This window comes from Brassica napus, chromosome C3, assembly GCF_020379485.1.
Source record: "Brassica napus cultivar Da-Ae chromosome C3, Da-Ae, whole genome shotgun sequence".
NCBI lineage: Eukaryota > Viridiplantae > Streptophyta > Magnoliopsida > Brassicales > Brassicaceae > Brassica > Brassica napus.
In genome coordinates, this window is record NC_063446.1 from 32,515,798 (window position 1) to 32,534,703 (window position 18,906).

Genomic DNA, 18,906 nt, shown 5'->3' on the forward strand with positions numbered 1-18,906 from the left:
TCAACCAAAGGAATTTGATGCTTGAGTTATCTAGGTAAATGAGCATTCATCTAGGGATAGAGTTTGCTTAGGATTGTGTCTAGGCCTAAGGTAGATATAGATTGGTTAAAAGTTGACACCTTTAGATTGAATCTTGATCACCCAAGATCAATTCCCATAGCCCATGAGTTCTCCCTTCTTATAAGAAAGAAAGCTTTGTCCTTTATTGCATTTTATGTAGTAATCTAGTTTCAAATCATCTCAAAAACTGGTAGCACTTAGATTAAGCATGGTCTTGCATTCCCTTTGCATCATAATCACTTAGGACTGGTTTGACATCCTATATATTACAACAATTGATTTGGGGCCTTGAAACCCCTATCATCAAATTGATGGGAGCGGCCTAACGCAGCGGTGAACCGAAGCCGCTGGAAAATAGCTCATCCCTGCCGCATTTGTACTTGTCGCAGCGGTGTGATGCAAGGAAGTGAAGAAGCCGCTGCGAGTGCCCCAGCGGCTAGGTGGAGCGGTTTCATGTGGCCGCTGCGAGTCAAGAAAGTCAACATATTTCGTGTTTGACCAGATAATTACCAATTTGTGTTTTGATTAACCCATGTTTGTTGGGTTAAACCAGGTTCGAATTTAAGCTACTATAAAAGTCCTTCAGACCTAATTGTAGGATCTGATCTTGTTTTCTATCTAATCACAAAAGAACTTTTAGGTGAAAGATCCTATCTTGATCATTTCTCTCTTGTGATTGCTTGATTATCTTGATCACTAATCATGATTAGCACCAAATCATCTTTGATTCTTGGGCTCATCATGGAGAGTAGTGAGTAGTCATCTTTGGATTCATGGATTAGGGAGATTAAGGGTGATTAAGCTAGATCTAAGGTGTTTAGGTATAGATCAATCTTATTCCTTGCTAGTAGAGGGCTTTTAATGCAACTTTAGAGTTGGCATCTCTAGAGTTGAGCTCTAGGCATTTCATACCCGGAAGGTGTTTGATGAAATGCCTGAACCAACTCTCCTAAGCTTTTAACATCCTTTACCAAAGGGATTTGTTGTTAAAGGTGTTAAGATGGCTAGTAGACTTGAGATTAATGATTACTTAGATAACATTCAACCAAAGGAATTTGATGCTTGAGTTATCTAGGTAAATGAGCATTCATCTAGGGATAGAGTTTGCTTAGGATTGTGTCTAGGCCTAAGGTAGATATAGATTGGTTAAAAGTTGACACCTTTAGGTTGAATCTTGATCACCCAAGATCAATTCCCATAGCCCATGAGTTCTCCCTTCTTATAAGAAAGAAAGCTTTGTCCTTTATTGCATTTTAGGTAGTAATCTAGTTTCAAATCATCTCAAAAACTGGTAGCACTTAGATTAAGCATGGTCTTGCATTCCCTTTGCATCATAATCACTTAGGACTGGTTTGACATCCTATATATTACAACATTTGATTAGGGGCCTTGAAACCCCTATCATCAAATTGGCGCCGTTGCCAAATTCTAAGTTGATTGTGACATTGGGATTTAGTCATTTGCTTGAGACTAAGTCAATTTTTATTTAATTGTGTTATTGCTTCTCTTTGTTCTTCTCTCTTTGCATTTCAGGTGTATGAACACAAGGAGTAGAGGTCCAACAAACCTAGTTCCAAGAGTTGAAGACATTAGAGCACTTGAGAGGGAGATAGCAAGACAAAGAAGAGAAGTAGAGCAACAGGCTCACTTGCAAGGGTTGGGGTTTGATATGGAGAATCTGCCTCAAGATGGTGAAGCCCAAGGAGGCAATGGTCCAAGAGCTGATCCTTTTAGACCACAGCGCCAGCCACAACATCCACAGCGCCAAGTTCGTGCCATTGGAGCCTATGATCAACCTCACATTCATGGTCATAGGTTGGGAATCAGAGCACCAGCTGTGGAGAACAACAACTTCGAGATCAAGTCAGGGCTGCTCAACACTATAGAGAACAACAAGTATCATGGTCTTGCTGCTGAAGACCCTTTTGATCACTTGTACAAGTTTGATCAGTACTATGGCTTGTCTAAGACAAATGGTGTTTCTGAAGATGCTTTCAAGCTGAAGCTATTTCCTTTCTCTTTGGGAGACAAGGCACACCAATGGGAGAAGACTCAGCCAAGTGACACTGTCACTACTTGGGAAGATTGCAAGAGAGCTTTCCTAGAAAAGTTCTTCTATACTTCAAGGACAGCTAAGATCAGGAACGAAATCTCCGGGTTTCAACAAAAAGGTCTAGAGAGCTTCAGTGAAGCATGGGAGAGGTTCAAGGGTTATTGGTCTCAATGCCCTCATCATGGTTTCAGCAAGGAGAGCTTGCTTAGCACCTTCTATAGAGGAGCCTTACCACAGTGCAGAAATAGGCTTGATACTGCCATCAATGGTTTCTTCTTGGGGAGAACTGAAAAAGAAGCAAAGGAACTGGTGGAGAACATGGCTAAGAGCGACTCAGTCTACAGCGAGGAGCATGATAGGGTCAACAGAAATGATGATCAACAGACAAAGAAAGAGATCAAGTCCTTGCAGGAGAAGATGGACTTGCTTCTTTCTAACCAAGCTAAACAAGAGCAAGTCAACTTTGTGGGTGTTCCTATTCAAGAGATTCCTCCCAAGATTAATGAGGTTGATGGTTTGGAAGGACAAGAAGAGCTGTGCCTCATCAACAACAATGGTTCTTGGTACAGGAAGGAACCTAACTTTCAGTACAACAACTACCAGCAAAATTTCTACTTAAACAACCAGCAAGGAGGATACCAGCAGAGGCAAAACACTCAGCAAGGGAGCTATCAGCCTAGGCAAAACACCCTTCCTGGTTTCAACAATAACAACAATCAGTCTACTCAAGCTCAAGGAAGTTCTTCACAAGCTCCAGCTTCAGATACAAGTGTGGATGCAATGTTCAAGAAACTTTTGGATTTTCAGGCCAAGAATGAGAAGACAATGAGTGATGAGTTCACGAAAATTCACTCCAAGATTGATGGAAGTTACAATGAGCTCAACAACAAGATCCGCCATTTGGAGAATCAGTTTGCTTCAATGAACTCTCAGCCAAGTCGCCAACAAGGGGCATTACCTGGAAAGCCAGAGCAAAATCCCAAGGAGACCATGAAAGCCATCACCCTTAGGAGTGGAAAACAGCTACCACCAAGAACTCTCATTAGGGATAATGAGAAGCAAGATGGGGAGGTGGTCATCAATGTGGATGATGATGTGGTTATTATGGATGAGAAGACCAATGAAGAGATCTTGGAGAAAATAGTTGAAGCAAAAGGAAAGGGTAAAATTGGAGAAGAAAAGAAGGGGGAGAACAAGAATGAAGTTGCTACTTCATCAAAAGGAGCTCTATTCAATCCTCCTCCCTATGAACCAAAACTTCCTTTTCCCGGTAGATTCAAGAGACAGCTTTTGGAGCAATCCAAGGCTTTATTTGAGAAGCAAATGAGTGAAGTTCAGATTACTATGCCCATAATTGATGCCTTCATGCTAGTGCCTCAATACAGCAAGTTCCTCAAGGATGCTGTAACTAAGAAGAAGAAGGAGATGGAAGGCATGGTGGTTCTTACTCATGAGTGTAGTTATATTATCCAAAGGCTAACCATCCCTAAGAAACGTGAAGATCCAGGAAGCTTTACTTTACCTTGTGCCATTGGGCAATTTACTTTTGAGAGGTGTCTATGCGATTTGGGAGCAAGTGTGAGCCTTATGCCTCTCTCCATTGCTAAAAGGCTTGACTTTACACAATACAAGAAGTGTAGACTCTCTCTTGTGCTAGCTGATCGCTTAGTGAAGATTCTCATTGGTATCCTAGAAGATCTCCCTGTTATGGTTGGAAATTGTGAGATTCCTACAGATTTTGTGGTGTTAGAGATGGATGAAGAACCAACAGATCCTTTGATATTGGGGAGACCTTTCTTCCCTACAGCAGGAGCAGTTGTGAATGTTAAGAAAGGGAAGATTGATCTTCACCTTTGAAAGGGAAACATTCTTCAATTTGACATCAAGGAGGTGATGAAGAAGCCTATTACTCAAAGCCAAGCATTCTACATTGAGGAGATGGAGGTTTTAGCTGATGAACTTCTAGAGGAGTTGGCACTTGAAGACTCTCTACAACATGCCTTAACAATTGAGAGAGAGATCCAAATGGTTGAGAACAAGGAAAGTGATGCTTATGTGAAGATGATGGACTCTCACACGGAGATTAGTGATGAAGAACAGAATGAGGAGCTTTCATATGAGGATCACCATGCTTCCTCAGCTACTCAACAAGAGAATCTCCAAGAGGATGATTGGAGTGAACTCAAAGCACCAAAAGTGGAGTTTAAACCTCTTCCCCATGGTGTAAGGTATGCTTTCCTTGGCCCTAATGAGACTTACACTGTCATAGTGAGTAGTGAGCTTAGTGAAGATGAATTGTCTAAACTTTTGAATGAACTTAAAAAGTATAGAAAGGCAATAGGCTACTCACTAGATGATATTAAAGGGCTATCACCTTCTTTATGCATGCATAGGATACATCTAGAGGATGAATCTATGACTTCTATAGAACATCAAAGAAGGTTGAACCCCAACTTGAAGGATGTTGTTAAGAAAGAGATTCTAAAACTCTTAGATGCAGGAGTCATCTATCCTATTTCGGATAGCAAATGGGTGTCTCCTGTGCATGTTGTTCCAAAGAAAGGAGGAATGACTGTGGTTAAAAATGATAAGGATGAACTAATACCAACAAGAACAATAACAGGACATAGGATGTGCATAGATTATCGAAAACTTAACAAAGCATCTAGAAAGGATCATTTTCCATTGCCATTCATTGATCAAATGCTTGAGAGACTTGCAAATCATCCATATTATTGTTTTCTTGATGGGTATTCAGGGTTCTTCCAAATCCCCATACATCCAAATGATCAAGAGAAAACGACTTTCACATGCCCCTATGGTACCTTTGCTTATCGAAGGATGCCATTTGGGCTATGTAATGCTCCAGCCACTTTCCAAAGATGCATGATGTCTATTTTCTCTGATCTTATAGAGGATGTTGTGGAGGTGTTTATGGATGATTTCTCTGTCTACGGATCTTCGTTTTCTGCTTGTTTGTCAAATCTTAGCAGGGTCCTCAAGAGATGTGAAGAGACCAACCTTGTGCTGAACTGGGAGAAGTGTCACTTCATGGTTAAGGAAGGGATTGTGCTTGGACACAAGATTTCAGAGAGGGGGATTGAGGTAGACAAGGCCAAGATTGAAGTGATGGTTGGGTTAGCTGCACCAAAGACGGTTAAAGACATTAGAAGCTTCCTCGGTCATGCTGGATTCTATAGAAGATTCATCCAAGACTTCTCGATGATAGCAAGGCCAATGACTAAGCTTCTATGCAAGGAGGCTGCATTCGTCTTTGATTGGGAATGTCTACAAGCCTTCAAGAAGTTGAAGGAGAAGCTGGTTAGCGCCCCCATTGTGCAGCCACCAGATTGGGATCTCCCCTTTGAGATCATGTGTGATGCTAGTGACTATGCTGTGGGAGCTGTTCTTGGTCAAAAGAAGGACAAGAAGACTCATGTGATCTACTATGCGAGTAAAACTCTTGATGAAGCCCAAATGAAGTATGCTACAACTGAGAAGGAGTTGCTAGCCATTGTCTATGCCTTTGAGAAGTTCAGAAGCTACTTAGTTGGGTCAAAGGTCATAGTCTACACTGATCATGCTGCATTGAGACACCTCATGGCCAAGAAGGATGCTAAGCCAAGGCTGTTGAGGTGGATCTTGCTGCTACAAGAGTTTGACCTTGAGATTAGAGACAAGCCAGGAGTTGAGAATGGTGTAGCTGATCACTTATCTAGACTGAAGATTGAGAGTGGGATCCCTATTGATGAAGGGCTTCCAGAAGAGCAGATCATGGCAATTGGAGCGGTGGTAGCAGTTTGTGAAACTGGAAAGAAGCTTGAAGAAGTGAAGGCAACTGAAGAGAAAGGGCATTGGTATGCTGATTTGGTGAACTACTTAGCTTGTGGAAGAGAGCCACTTGATCTTGAGGGATATGTCAAGAAGAAGTTCTACAAATATGTGAAGAGATACTATTGGGATGAACCTTACCTCTACATCCTTTGTAGAGATCAACTCTATAGAAGAGCAGTAGCTGATGAAGAAGTTGAAGGGATCCTCACACACTGTCATGGATCATCCTATGGAGGGCACTTTGCTACTTTCAAGACTGTCTCAAAGGTGTTACAAGCTGGGTTTTGGTGGCCTCATATGTTCAAAGACACTCAAGACTTTGTCTCTAGGTGTGATTCATGCCAAAGGAGAGGGAACATCACCAAAAGGAATGAGATGCCTCAAAACCCAATTATGGAAGTGGAGGTGTTTGATGTGTGGGGTATTGACTTCATGGGACCATTTCCATCATCTTTTGGCAACAAATACATCCTTGTAGCTGTTGACTATGTCTCCAAGTGGGTAGAAGCTGTGGCAAGTCCCACCAATGATTCTAGAGTGGTGATAAAGATGTTCAAAAGCACCATCTTTCCAAGGTTTGGAGTTCCAAGAGTTGTCATCAGTGATGGAGGTTCTCACTTCATCAACAAGCTTTTTGAAAGTCTTCTCAAGAAGAATGGTGTGAAGCATAAGGTTGCAACTCCCTACCATCCTCAGACAAGTGGACAAGTTGAGATCTCCAACAGAGAAATCAAGTCTATTTTGGAGAAAACAGTGGGGACTACAAGGAAAGATTGGTCCATCAAGCTAGATGACGCACTATGGGCTTATAGGACTGCTTACAAGACTCCTTTAGGAACCACACCTTTCAACCTTGTGTATGGGAAGGCTTGTCATCTACCGGTTGAACTTGAGTACAAAGCATTGTGGGCTGTTAAGTTGCTGAACTTTGACATCAAGAGTGCCAAGGAGAAGAGACTTCTCCAACTCAATGAACTGGAGGAGATCCGACTTGATGCTTTTGAGAACTCAAGGATTTACAAGGAGAAAACCAAAGCTTTTCATGACAAGAAGATCTTGAAGAGAGAATTCAGTGCTGGAGATCAAGTGCTTCTCTACAACTCTAGACTGAAGTTGTTCCCCGGGAAGCTCAAGTCAAGATGGTCCGGTCCTTTCAAGATCAAGGAAGTTAGGCCATATGGGGCAATTGTGTTATGGAACAAGGATGGTGGAGACTTTACAGTCAATGGACAGAGGGTTAAGCTCTACATGGGAGCCACAACAGAGGATGAGAGAACCTCGGTTCCTCTCTCCGACCCCATTCCCGCCTAACCAAAAAGAAAGGAAGTCAAGCTAGAGACTTAAAACAAGCTCACTTGGGAGGAAGTCCCATGTCTATCCTTGTACATATTTTTATCTTTCAGTTTTTCTATTTCTAGTATGTCTTTGGCTATTTTTCTGTGTCTATCAGATCATCAGGTCCAAGAGGAGAGTTGTGGACATGAACAAGGTGTGGTGAGGTTCAAAACGCTCACAGCGGCCACGCACAGCGGCCCTCACACACCGCTGCGACCAAACGAGAAGATGAGAAATATGCTTCAAGTGTCACAGCGGTCTCTCGGAGCGGTCTACTCAAGCCGCTGTGAAAATACTCTACTCCCTGCCCGATTCGTACTTGTCGCAGTGGTCTGTGAGGTTTCGTGGCAAGAAGCCGTTGTGGGAGTTGCAGCGGCCTATTGGAGCGGTGTCGAGTGACCGCTGCGGGTTTAAATCACGCGAACCGACGTTGATTTCCGGTTCAATTCAACTGAAACGGATCAAAATCATCAACCAGTCGCGAGCTACTCCTTCTTCTTCTCCAAAATCGTATCTCTCTTTCTCCCTTATCACAAAACTTCATACTTTCATTCTCCAAAGCTTAAGAACTCATAACTCTCTCAATTCTACACCAAATTCGTTGATTCAAGTTGCTATCTCCGTGATTTCACTTCGACTTTTCATTTCTCTACCTTGTTTATCTGAAACAAGCTAAGGTATAGAGAAATCGCCATCTAATTTTCGCATTCAAAATTTCCAACTTTTTTCAAAGTGGTTGCATGGTTGATTTCTTGTTCAATACTCGTTAATTATGTCCTTTTAAGCTTGATTGATGAGTTGGGTAGGTGAAAAACGAGTCTAATTGAGCTGAATTAGGATTTGAAAAAGTTAGGGTTCATATTGGGGGTTTTCGAAAATTGACATGGGAGTGATTGTTTGATGTTAAAATTGGGTCTATTGAGTTATATAAGATTAATATGAACGCCCCATGTTGCTTCTGAAATTATTAACTCTTCACAAGCTTTAGTTTGTTTCTTATTGATCGTATCACTTATACATTTTCGAGCTTGTTGATAGCAGGACATGGGGAAAGATCGCGGACCCGGAACTGATCGCATTGTGGATGTAGGCACTTCGTCTCGAGCTGGGACAAGAACCAACCCACCACGAGCAGGCCGACCAACGCCAAACCCACCAGCTCAGGTTTACCGGCGCAAAGCTCCACAGCAAAAGAAAAGTCGCCAGCTGAAAGAGCGACATTGGAGGCAGAGATCGAAGAGATGATAGAAGAGGGTCTTAGAGCTGAGACTGAAGATGAGGAGGAGGAAACACCTGCTCCCAAGCCAGCTAAGAAGCGGAAGAGAGTACCCCCAACCAGCAAACCGACTTCAGCACAACTCTATGAGCGCCTTTGTGATGATGTCAAATGGAGCCCATGAGATTTCCAGATGTTGAGGCTCTTCGTGCGCTTGGGATCTATGAAGATGTAAGAATGATTCTCCGGAACATGGGCATGGAGTCACTACTTGGCATGAGCTACGGAGTTCATAAGGAGGTCTCTTGTGAGTTCATGTCTACATTCTCGTTCGATACCATTGCGATGCACATAGGACCGAGGGGTTTGGGCGCATCAGCTTTGAGATCAATGAGAAAACCTACAAGGTGGGTTTCAAGAAGCTAAGCTCCATTCTCGGTTTCTCGGACAACCGTGGGTCGTTTCTACCTGCTAGGTCGGCAATTGTGGATGACATATGGGCAGTGATTACGGGGTGGTCGCGTACAGCGGGAGAGGACAAGAGCAATGACATCTCTAACCCGGGAGTGAGATATGCCCACAAGGTTCTTACTCACACCTTTTACTCACGGAGGGAACTGGGCGGAGCAAACGATGATGAGCTCAAACTTCTGGCTCTTGGACTTCTCCCGATTCTTGAGGAAGGAACGCTACTCCACACCGATCCGGAAGATTTTGAGGACTTGGGACTTGTGGGATTGTTGATGAAGCGGTTTGAGTACTATCGAGATTGGGCTTGGACAACTCCGAATGAAAAACCGACGCTGTTTATCGGGAGCTTCATTACTCCGATCTTGGAAGCATTTGGGATAGATTTGGGACCTCGGGATCATGCTCCAGCCTCCATTGATCTTGCTTACTTGAAGAAAACCCATTTCCTTACCGGCCAATCTGGCGATCGGTATGGTTACCCCTTTTGGTCCACTGATCTCGAGCCTGAGCAGCTACAGATATTCCTCCCTTGTGAGAGGTTGACGACGCTATCTGATCCTCGGCATGTACTCTTCGCTCCAGCTGCTCATGAGCTCATTCCCGCAGATTTTGGTGTACTTGAGACCATCACCAAAGCGCGCAAGAAGAAGACCAAGGCCAGTTCTTCTCGGGCAGCTCGTCCTAGTGATGCTGATGACGAAGGACCGACCACACCAGCCCCGGTGTATGGGACAGAGAGATACCACTTTCAGCCTTATGGTGGAGTTACACCGAACGTTGCATTGCGCCAAGCTCTCTCTCAAAACGCCAAGTTGCTTCGGTGGAACAAGATGCAAGATTCCACCATCTACAAGCTGAAGAACTCAGTGAAAGCGCTTAAGAGACAGATGAAAAAGGTCACTGCACTTCTCTCTCAAGTGTCTATCGGTTCTGGTTGTCAACGGGATGACGTGTTGGCTGGTGCTGGTCCATCTACTCTCCCATACCCTGTCTTCTATGGACCTCCTCGTTCCCCGGAGTACCGACTCCGTCGTAGACGCAGGAACACAGCTCCTCCACCCCGAGCCTCCTCCAACGAGTCTCCTTCAGTCGCTACCGACGACGACGACGACACGGAGGGAGCATCCTCCTTTGCTTAGCCAGGTTTCATCATCACCCTTCCATTGTATATACCAGTTTTTCTTTGCATTTATTTCTCTTTTCGGTATCTCCTCCTACTTTCTAACACAGAGACTGTGTGAACAAAGTTTGGGGGAGGTATCAAGTATTTGATCATGTTTTCTTTGATGATTTGAGTCTCATGCATCGCATTGTACATATATATATGCATAGAAAAAACCAAAAAAAAAATTAATTAAAAAATTTGAAAAACACAAAAAGAAACATGTAGTTGCATCACTTGCACTTTTAAGATTGAGTCTAAAGCATATAGGTTGCATTCACTTGCATTGGGAACAATGATTTAAAATGCCTTGCAAAGAACCCTTGTCTAGAACTCAAAATGACACCCTAGTTAAACATATCAAGTAGCTTAAGCATCTCTTGAAAATCTTGTACGCTTCGAGCCTTGTAAACTCTTCTTGAAACTTGTTTGCTTGCTTGATGTTAGCATTGTTCTTAAGATCAGCTCCAATCTAAACTTGGCTTGAATGAACTTAATCTCTCTTGCATATGGGCATTTGCATACTTGATCATGGATCTCATACACATTTGGGTTATCTTATTCCTTCATACCTATCTTTGTTAACCCAAATGGCACTCCTTACCCTAAAACCCTAACCATTCTTTGAGACCAAACATTTAATTGCATGAGTGAGGCCTCTTTTGATAGCTTGTCATGTGCAAAATCTTGAGAGTATTGGAGGCGACATAGGTTTATTCTCATCTCTTGCTAGCACAATGAGTTAGCATTTGGGGATGGTGAGAGGGGTTTGTGTGTTTTAAATTTCAATATCTTGGGTTTGGAGAGTGAGAAAGATGAGAGATATGAAAATAAAGCTCCTAGGGATATATAAAAAAAAAAATAAAAAAAATAATAAGAAGCTCTTGATTATGTAACAAAGAACCTTCCCCCTAATAAAAAAAAAAGAGATCAAAAAGAAGTTGGGGAAGGAAATGAAAAAAGGTTAGAGCTTGTGGAAAGTGGATTAAAATCCCTAGTGAGTGGGTCAAATGAAAAAAAAAAGAGTTGTACATTGGGTGAGTGATGTGGGGGTTTAGATTGATTTTGAGATGATGATAAAGAGGGTAGAACTTGTGATCATTTATAACAAAATGGGGTAGAATGATGAGAATGAATCTATGTATGCATGAGTTGCTTCTAATCTTAGATAAATTTTGCATAATGATCAAGCTCCTTGTTTTGAGTGATAACCACCCTTAAATAAAAACATTTGAACCCATCTCTTCATTCATATTAGACCATTGCATACCTAGCCAAATGATTGAGATCATGTGCCCATTTGTGAGACTTCACCTTTTGTGTGTGTGTGTGAATCAATGTGAGAGCTGATTGAAGGGACTTGTTGGTAAAGAGTATTGCAACTTGAGTAAAAAAAAAGAGTATGGATAGGCCTAGAGAAGCTAGAGTATAATAAGGAGAATGCTCATGCTATTTGTTATGTTTCTTTAGGATGTTAAGTTGAGTGCTAGGAAGTGTTACTTTTGGCTATGAGTTCCCACCTTCAAACCTCTCTCTCTTATGAGTTCTTACAAGGTCACTTGAGGACAAGTAAGATACAAGTTTGGGAGAGTTGATATCTTCTCAATTTGCATTGTTTTAACCATTCATTCTTGCACATGTTGATCATTTAGGATAGCATTTAGATATGTTTAGGTTGCATTGCATTACATATGTCCTTATTAGGTGATGGAGATTTCAAATGGTGACTTTGGAGCATCTAGAGATGGTTTGGAAGCAAAATTGGTGATTCTTGAAGAAGAGACGCAGAGGTTAAGTGTCCCAGCGGCCTCGTGACGTCCCAGCGGCCTTTTGGCCCATCGAGAAGCCGCTGCAAGTGCTGGAGAAACGGAGACAAAGTGTGGCAGCGGCCTTGTGCAGCGGTGTCCTGGAGCCGCTGGAGACGCTCGAGAGATGAAGACTCGAGAAATGGAGAGAAGTATGGGAGCGGCCTAACGCAGCGGTGAACCGAAGCCGCTGGAAAAATAGCTCATCCCCTGCCGCATTTGTACTTGTCGCAGCGGTGTGATGCAAGGAAGTGAAGAAGCCGCTGCGAGTGCCCCAGCGACTAGGTGGAGCGGTTTCATGTGGCCGCTGCGAGTCAAGAAAGTCAACATATTTCGTGTTTGACCAGATAATTACCAATTTGTGTTTTGGTTAACCCAGGTTTGTTGGGTTAAACCAGGTTCGACTTTAAGCTACTATAAAGGTCCTTCAGACCTAATTGTAGGATCTTATCTTGTTTTCTATCTAATCACAAAAGAACTTTTAGGTGAAAGATCCTATCTTGATCATTTCTCTCTTGTGATTGCTTGATTATCTTGATCACTAATCATGATTAGCACCAAATCATCTTTGATTCTTGGGCTCATCATGGAGAGTAGTGAGTAGTCATCTTTGGATTCATGGGTTAGGGAGATTAAGGGTGATTAAGCTAGATCTAAGGTGTTTAGGTATAGATCAATCTTATTCCTTGCTAGTAGAGGGCTTTTAATGCAACTTTAGAGTTGGCCTCTCTAAAGTTGAGCTCTAGGCATTTCATACTCGGAAGGTGTTTGATGAAATGTCTGAACCAACTCTCTTAAGCTTTTAACATACTTTACCAAAGGGATTTGTTGTTAAAGGTGTTAAGATGGCTAGTAGACTTGAGATTAATGATTACTTAGATAACATTCAACCAAAGGAATTTGATGCTTGAGTTATCTAGCTAAATGAGCATTCATCTAGGGATAGAGTTTGCTTAGGATTGTGCCTAGGCCTAAGGTAGATATAGATTGGTTAAAAGTTGACACCTTTAGGTTGAATCTTGATCACCCAAAATCAATTCCCATAGCTCATGAGTTCTCCCTCCTTATAAGAAAGAAAGTTTTGTCCTTTATTGCATTTTAGGTAGTAATCTAGTTTCAAATCATCTCAAAAACTGGTAGCACTTAGATTAAGCATGGTCTTGCATTACCTTTGCATCATAATCACTTAGGACTGGTTTGACATCCTATATATTACAACATTTGATTAGGGACCTTGAAACCCCTATCATCACTTGGAGGACCACTTGCTTAGACCATGCTACCCATACCCTTCCCTGAAGAAGAGTAGACAAAGAGGCTTTAGACAACACACTTTATTCCAAATTTCCATTTTTTTATATTCCCAAACCACCTTGCTCCGCTGGCCGAGTTACTGATTCCCAGGAGGATCTCGTTGAATGGTGACTGTCAATATTACCTTTTCAAAAGGAACACAATACATAGAGAATTAATGCGTTTGATACAAGATTTTGGTATAGGATGAAAGAAGCACACTAGAACGTTGAGAGGCCCACAATCACTATTTTAATTAACAAAAGACGACTTGAGGATGGTAAGGTTTTGACACTTCAAGCACAGAACGGGATCTTGACTTTATGAAGTAAATGCTCACAATTAAATAAGCTCAGTTGTTATTATAAAGTGGGACTTCCACGTATAGAACCACAAGGCATGCCCGTAGATACCTGAATTACAGCTATTTCAGAGTCAGACAAATCAGAAGCAAAGAATCTTGAATTCTGCCTACTAAGCGCTATACCAGAGTGTAACTCAAATTCATGAAGGACAGTACGTACATTTTGCGCCGACGGCAATGAACGATCAACATTGTAGAAGATACCAAATAATAGCTCACTCTCTGTTGAGGTAGGTATGAATGAAAGATCAGCAGCAGCTGCCCATAAGTGATTCTCACTTTCAAATGGGTGTGACTTATATTTCCATTCAAACTAATGATTTAACAATTCAGAAATAAGAAAATAATTTTCAATACTAGCCACTCAGATCATTTGATTGATCCAATTATATGTATCAAATTGGTTTAGTCAACTAAAGGAAATAATAATTTAAGATTATGTAAACAAATGACATTACTGCATTCCAGACTCCAGTTTTATTAGAAAAAACATTCCATACTCCATTAATAACAAACACAAAGCAAGACTAACAAAACAATTGTGTCAACTTAAAAACACACAAGACTATTAGTTGAAACATTTGTTCGACTTTCTGAAACATTTTTTCTTAATTTTTTTTTAAAAAACCCTTTATAAAAAGATATACACATATAGAGATTATATTTATGAACAATTTCTCTTAGTATTTATATTTTATGGTTATAATTAAGATTCTGTTAAGATTTTTTTTCTTTTTGAAATTTTAAACCGCAATACGGAAGTTTCAAATTTTAGAAGCGTAAAAAATAAATAAAATTGATGAAAGAAAATATGAGAGAGAAATATAATTAAATAATTTAGAAAATTGACAAAGAAATAATAGAAAAGAAACAAATAAAGGTGGCAAGCATGTATATATAGTTAAGAGATTGATTGTTAAGTGGATTAGCAATTTAAGAGCTGTTGCTTCACCATTATCTGCTGGATTAGCTTGATTCTTAATTTTCTCTTCTCTCTGAATTAATTTATACCAAAACCCTAATTTTTAAAAATTGTTTCAACAGAAGAACAACTTATAAAACCAGTTGTCCCTTCCATGGCTTCTTCTTCTTCTTGAGTTTGGGAAGAGAACGTGTCAAAGTGAAAAGAGGTACCTTTCAAATTCGAATATTCTAAGAAATCCCACGTTCTTGCTCGCGATATTATTCCCCCAATTTAATTTATCGTTTGTTTCTTTTCGCCGTAATTGTTTTTGTTTGTTTGTTTGTTTGCAATCGTAATGTAAATAAATCTGAAATCACGTTTGGTTTAGTGTTTGGCGTGCTCTCTACGGAATTAATGTTGATTCTTGAGAAATAAGTTAATGTGGATTAAAAGGTAACGTATATGAGAGGGTTTTAGGTTTCATACGTTAGTTTTCTGCCAAATCAGAGGAACAAATCCATCAACGTTTCAAAAACACTACTTGTAAAACGTATGTTCTTTACAATTTGATTCTATTTTAGGAGTAAATATTTGTCCTTTGTTCTTCATTTTTTATTTCTCTTTTAAATCGGATATGCTTCTATTTTCTTCCCGTGTTTCTATATTTGTCTCTTCTGTGTTCTGCCATTGATTTAGGCACTGGGAATATTAATGCTTATCTTTGTTTTTGTTGATGAGCTAATCATTAACCTAATAAGTCATCATTTGAATTCGTATGAGACTAACCTTTGCTCTTTATCTTTCTAGTTTATCAAAAGAAAATCATGTTCATAATCTGTTTTGTGATTTCCTTTTTGTATCCAGGCTGAAAACAAAATTTTATTCTTCCCACAAAATTCTTCTGAGGAAGTCTTTGAAGTCTTTATATTTAGACTGATTCATCTTCTTTTATATATAAACAATTATATATAAGCCAAGATGGATCAGATGTCACCTGATAACATCAATGGACTCATTTTAGCAGTCTCTTCAAGTATTTTCATTGGATCTAGCTTCATCATCAAGAAGAAAGGTCTCAAGAAGGCCGGTGCAAGCGGTGTCCGAGCAGGTTTCTTTTTTCTTTTCTGAAATCATTCTTGAATTAAGACTTTCAATTTACATAACTCTTGCTGCTTTTTGTTGTTTATCAACGATCAGGTGAAGGAGGGCACGGTTACTTATCTGAACCATGGTGGTGGGCTGGAATGATAACAAGTAAGTCTTATCAAATGCTGCAAAAAATGTTCTTAAGAATTTCTTTGAATTTAAATGAGAGATATAATATAACAAGTGTGTGTTTTGGTTCTCTTGATTTAGTGATTGTTGGGGAAGTAGCCAACTTTGCAGCCTATGCATTTGCACCAGCTATTCTAGTAACACCTTTGGGAGCTCTAAGTATTATATTCAGGTATTCTTATAACTATTGCAAACATACATTAGTATCACTATAATACGTTATATAAACTATGGTGTTTCTTGAAAATGAAAATTACACTTGTTGTATGCAGCGCAGTGCTCGCGCATTTCATTTTGAAAGAGAAACTGCATATATTTGGAGTGCTTGGTTGTGTTCTTTGTGTTGTTGGGTCTGTAACGATAGTCTTACACGCCCCTCACGAGCAGGAAATAGAATCTGTCAAGCAAGTTTGGAAGCTTGCTATTGAACCAAGTATGTATATTTATGATTTATTCGTCCACAGCCATAATGAACACAAGATATGCAAGATTGATTTTCTGTTTAATCAGGTTTTCTTGTGTATGCTGCTGTGATTTTGTTTGCGGTGCTTGTACTGATCTTCTACTGTGAACCGCGCTATGGGAAGACTCATTTGATAGTATATGTTGGAATCTGTTCTTTAATGGGTTCTCTTACTGTAAGTTTTTCATCTTTTCTCTCTTCATTACTCCCTCTCTAGTTTCCTCAAGCTTTGTCTCTTATGTTGTTAGGTTATGAGTGTTAAAGCTGTGGCCATTGCCATAAAGCTGACATTCTCAGGGATGAATCAGTTCAAATACTTCCACGCTTGGATTTTCATTCTAGTAGTCGCTATTTGTTGCCTTTTGCAAATCAATTACTTGAACAAGGTAAAAAACAAAAGCTTCTAAAGTTTCCTTCATATTCATCCGTTCCTAAGTTTCTCTTTCGTATTGACCAAGGCATTGGATACATTCAACACAGCGGTCATTTCTCCGGTTTACTACGTCATGTTCACAACTTTCACCATTATAGCTAGTATGATCATGTTCAAGGTCAAATTCTCTCTCGACCCTTTTCTTGTCTCCCAAGTAAACTCTAACTAACAGCATAACAATTTTTCTTAACCCTCTCAACACTTTGTCTACGTGATTTATAGGATTGGGCTTCTCAGAGTGGATTAAAGATCGCGACAGAACTGTGCGGGTTTGTAACCATTTTGTCAGGGACGTTTCTGCTTCATAAGACAAAAGATATGGGAAACAGTGCAAGTGGTCGTGGATCTGTCACTCTGCCTAGTAACACTCCTGTTTTCACCAACTCAGGATCTGGTCGGAGCTCCAGCTCGGAAAAAATACCCTCCTGAGAGATTTTTTTGATCATCCAACGGTTTGATCTAACGGTCCAGATTCTTCCCTGTACGTAAACACGAGCACCTGAAAAAGAAATTAGCCTCAAAACACAAGGATGTGAGTGTTGGTATGGTGATGATTTTGTTAGGAATGTTTGACTGGTTGCTTTTCTTATTATTTTGTTTCACACATGGTGATAATGTAATTTTACGACTAAAGATAATTAACAACAAAAATATTCATACGGTCAAATATCACTTGGAGAAACCAATGTCTTGACGTAAACTTTGGTGTCGCGACGATTGAAACAAAACCACCAAACCGGTTGACATACAAAGCGGTCTAACAAACTCAGTCAAACCGGGAACGGTCAAGAGTTTAGACCAAGATTCTCCTTTCTCCAAACTCCTTCATCACCCCCAAAAATCTGCATTGTTTCTTCTGCAAGCGTCAGTGTAGAACATCCTCTATTGAAAAAAAACATCCTCTATTGAACACATCTCGTAACATATCAATATATCATCTTATATGATGGTGGATATTAATGATGATGAGTGAGTGGCTTCCCATTGATGTAGATGCCCGATCTTGATTTGTCAGCAAGAAAAACTCAAGATGGAAAACAAGAGTTGCTTTTTCTCCATAGCTTTCGAGTAAATCATTGCTCTGTATTGGTTCCTTTATTGCAACAAATTAACTATTTGATACTGCAAATGAAGTAGTACAAGAGGAAAAAAAAGGTAAGGGATCCGGCTTGGAAGTTTTAAGCTAAAAATCTATATATAGTAGTGATAATAAAGACGCAATGACTCAGAGAAGCACTTTAGAGTAGAGGTGTCGATTGGTTGGGCCACCCATGGGCTAACCCATTCCAAACAAACATGGGTGGGTGATGGTCATACCCAAATAATTAATGGTCCAATTGGGTTAAAGACCCACTTTGTCCATGGTTTAACTGGTCCAAACCAAATGGGTGTTGGACTGGCCCAAAAACTTAATTTCTAGGGTTTAGAGAATTTGGGAAAAAATCAATCAGAAATAATTTTTCCCGATTCTTTTCTTCTCTCTCGCGATTCTTTCTGCAACCAACGATTTTCTCCTCCCAGATTTTTCTTCGTCTACTGTTCTTGTGTTCATCAATCCATACGATTCTCTCTTCCCTCCCATCGATTCCCTTCTTCATTTCTCTACAATTTTAGGTATGATTCGATTTTAGCTCTGATCTCGCGATTTCTCTACTTTCTGTGTTGTGGATGTTGTGGGTTTTGTGGATGATAATCTCGTTTCCATTGTTTCCATTGTTTACTCTAGTTCTGATGATGATGATGAATCGTTTAGAATATTGTTTTGTTTTGGGTTCAGAAACGATGCACACTTGAGATTTGGTTTTGGGTTGACGTGTATTGTATTTCTCTTTAAATGCAGGTTTCGTTTCTGCTCGGAGTCATCCCTGTCTTCATAGCATGGATATACTCAGAGTTTCTGGAGTACAAGAGGTCTTCATTGCACTCTAAAGTGTATGTATTTGGGGAATATTCTTTGATTTGTGTACTTATTTATACAGCTCTCTTGTTATGTGTGTAACTTGACAATTATTCTTTACCTGTTACTTGCAGTCATTCAGATAATAATTTGGTTATGGCCTTTTAACTTTGCTTTGTGATTCTTTGCTGGTTGTTTGTGTAGGTTATTGAGTTAGACTGTAGCAAAGCAATACTCTGCTCGGCAAAGGATACCTCCACCTCCTGAAACTGCAGAAAAACCCTTCAGAGCCTTAATCTTTGACAGGTATCTACTAGCTTTAGGAACAAAACTCAGAGAAG

At 40.3% G+C, this 18,906-nt stretch overlaps 2 protein-coding genes and 1 non-coding gene across 4 annotated transcripts; 2 read left to right on the forward strand and 1 right to left on the reverse strand.

Annotated features, from left to right (window-relative positions):
* The first annotated feature begins 1,729 nt into the window (after positions 1 to 1,729).
* LOC111203072 lies at positions 1,730 to 3,970 on the forward strand. The gene is made up of 3 exons (XM_048749551.1): positions 1,730 to 1,828; positions 2,003 to 2,620; positions 2,741 to 3,970. Exons 1-3 carry the CDS (start codon positions 1,730 to 1,732, stop codon positions 3,968 to 3,970), a joined length of 1,947 nt encoding a protein of 648 aa, XP_048605508.1.
* Positions 2,195 to 2,301, reverse strand: LOC125584583. Its single transcript, XR_007321496.1, has one exon. It is a non-coding gene; the product is annotated as a small nucleolar RNA R71 (small nucleolar RNA).
* Positions 3,971 to 13,798: 9,828 nt separating the features above from the next.
* On the forward strand, positions 13,799 to 17,334 carry LOC106386043 (probable magnesium transporter NIPA1). Of its 2 annotated transcripts, none has more exons than XM_022717679.2 (9): positions 13,799 to 14,723; positions 15,362 to 15,605; positions 15,695 to 15,751; positions 15,854 to 15,944; positions 16,045 to 16,205; positions 16,283 to 16,410; positions 16,484 to 16,621; positions 16,694 to 16,786; positions 16,891 to 17,334. In XM_022717679.2, the coding sequence occupies exons 2-9, from the start codon at positions 15,476 to 15,478 to the stop codon at positions 17,095 to 17,097; spliced, it is 1,005 nt and encodes a 334-aa protein (XP_022573400.1). In that variant the 5' UTR covers positions 13,799 to 14,723; positions 15,362 to 15,475; the 3' UTR covers positions 17,098 to 17,334. The 2 variants fall into 2 exon arrangements, with proteins under 2 accessions (XP_022573400.1, XP_013681393.1); XM_013825939.3 differs by lacking the exon at positions 13,799 to 14,723 and adding an exon at positions 14,809 to 15,270.
* Positions 17,335 to 18,906: the final 1,572 nt, after the last annotated feature.

Coding starts and splice junctions, on each gene's coding strand:
- LOC111203072 (XM_048749551.1), top strand. CDS start 1,730: ATGGAGAATCTGCCTCAAGATGGTGAAGCCCAAGGAGGCAATGGTCCA. Junction 1,829..2,002: donor CACAACATCCACAGCGCCAA/GTTCGTGCCATT, acceptor CACTTGTACAAG/TTTGATCAGTACTATGGCTT. Junction 2,621..2,740: donor TTCCTCCCAAGATTAATGAG/GTTGATGGTTTG, acceptor TTAAACAACCAG/CAAGGAGGATACCAGCAGAG.
- LOC106386043 (XM_022717679.2), top strand. CDS start 15,476: ATGGATCAGATGTCACCTGATAACATCAATGGACTCATTTTAGCAGTC. Junction 15,606..15,694: donor TGCAAGCGGTGTCCGAGCAG/GTTTCTTTTTTC, acceptor ATCAACGATCAG/GTGAAGGAGGGCACGGTTAC. Junction 16,206..16,282: donor GAAGCTTGCTATTGAACCAA/GTATGTATATTT, acceptor CTGTTTAATCAG/GTTTTCTTGTGTATGCTGCT.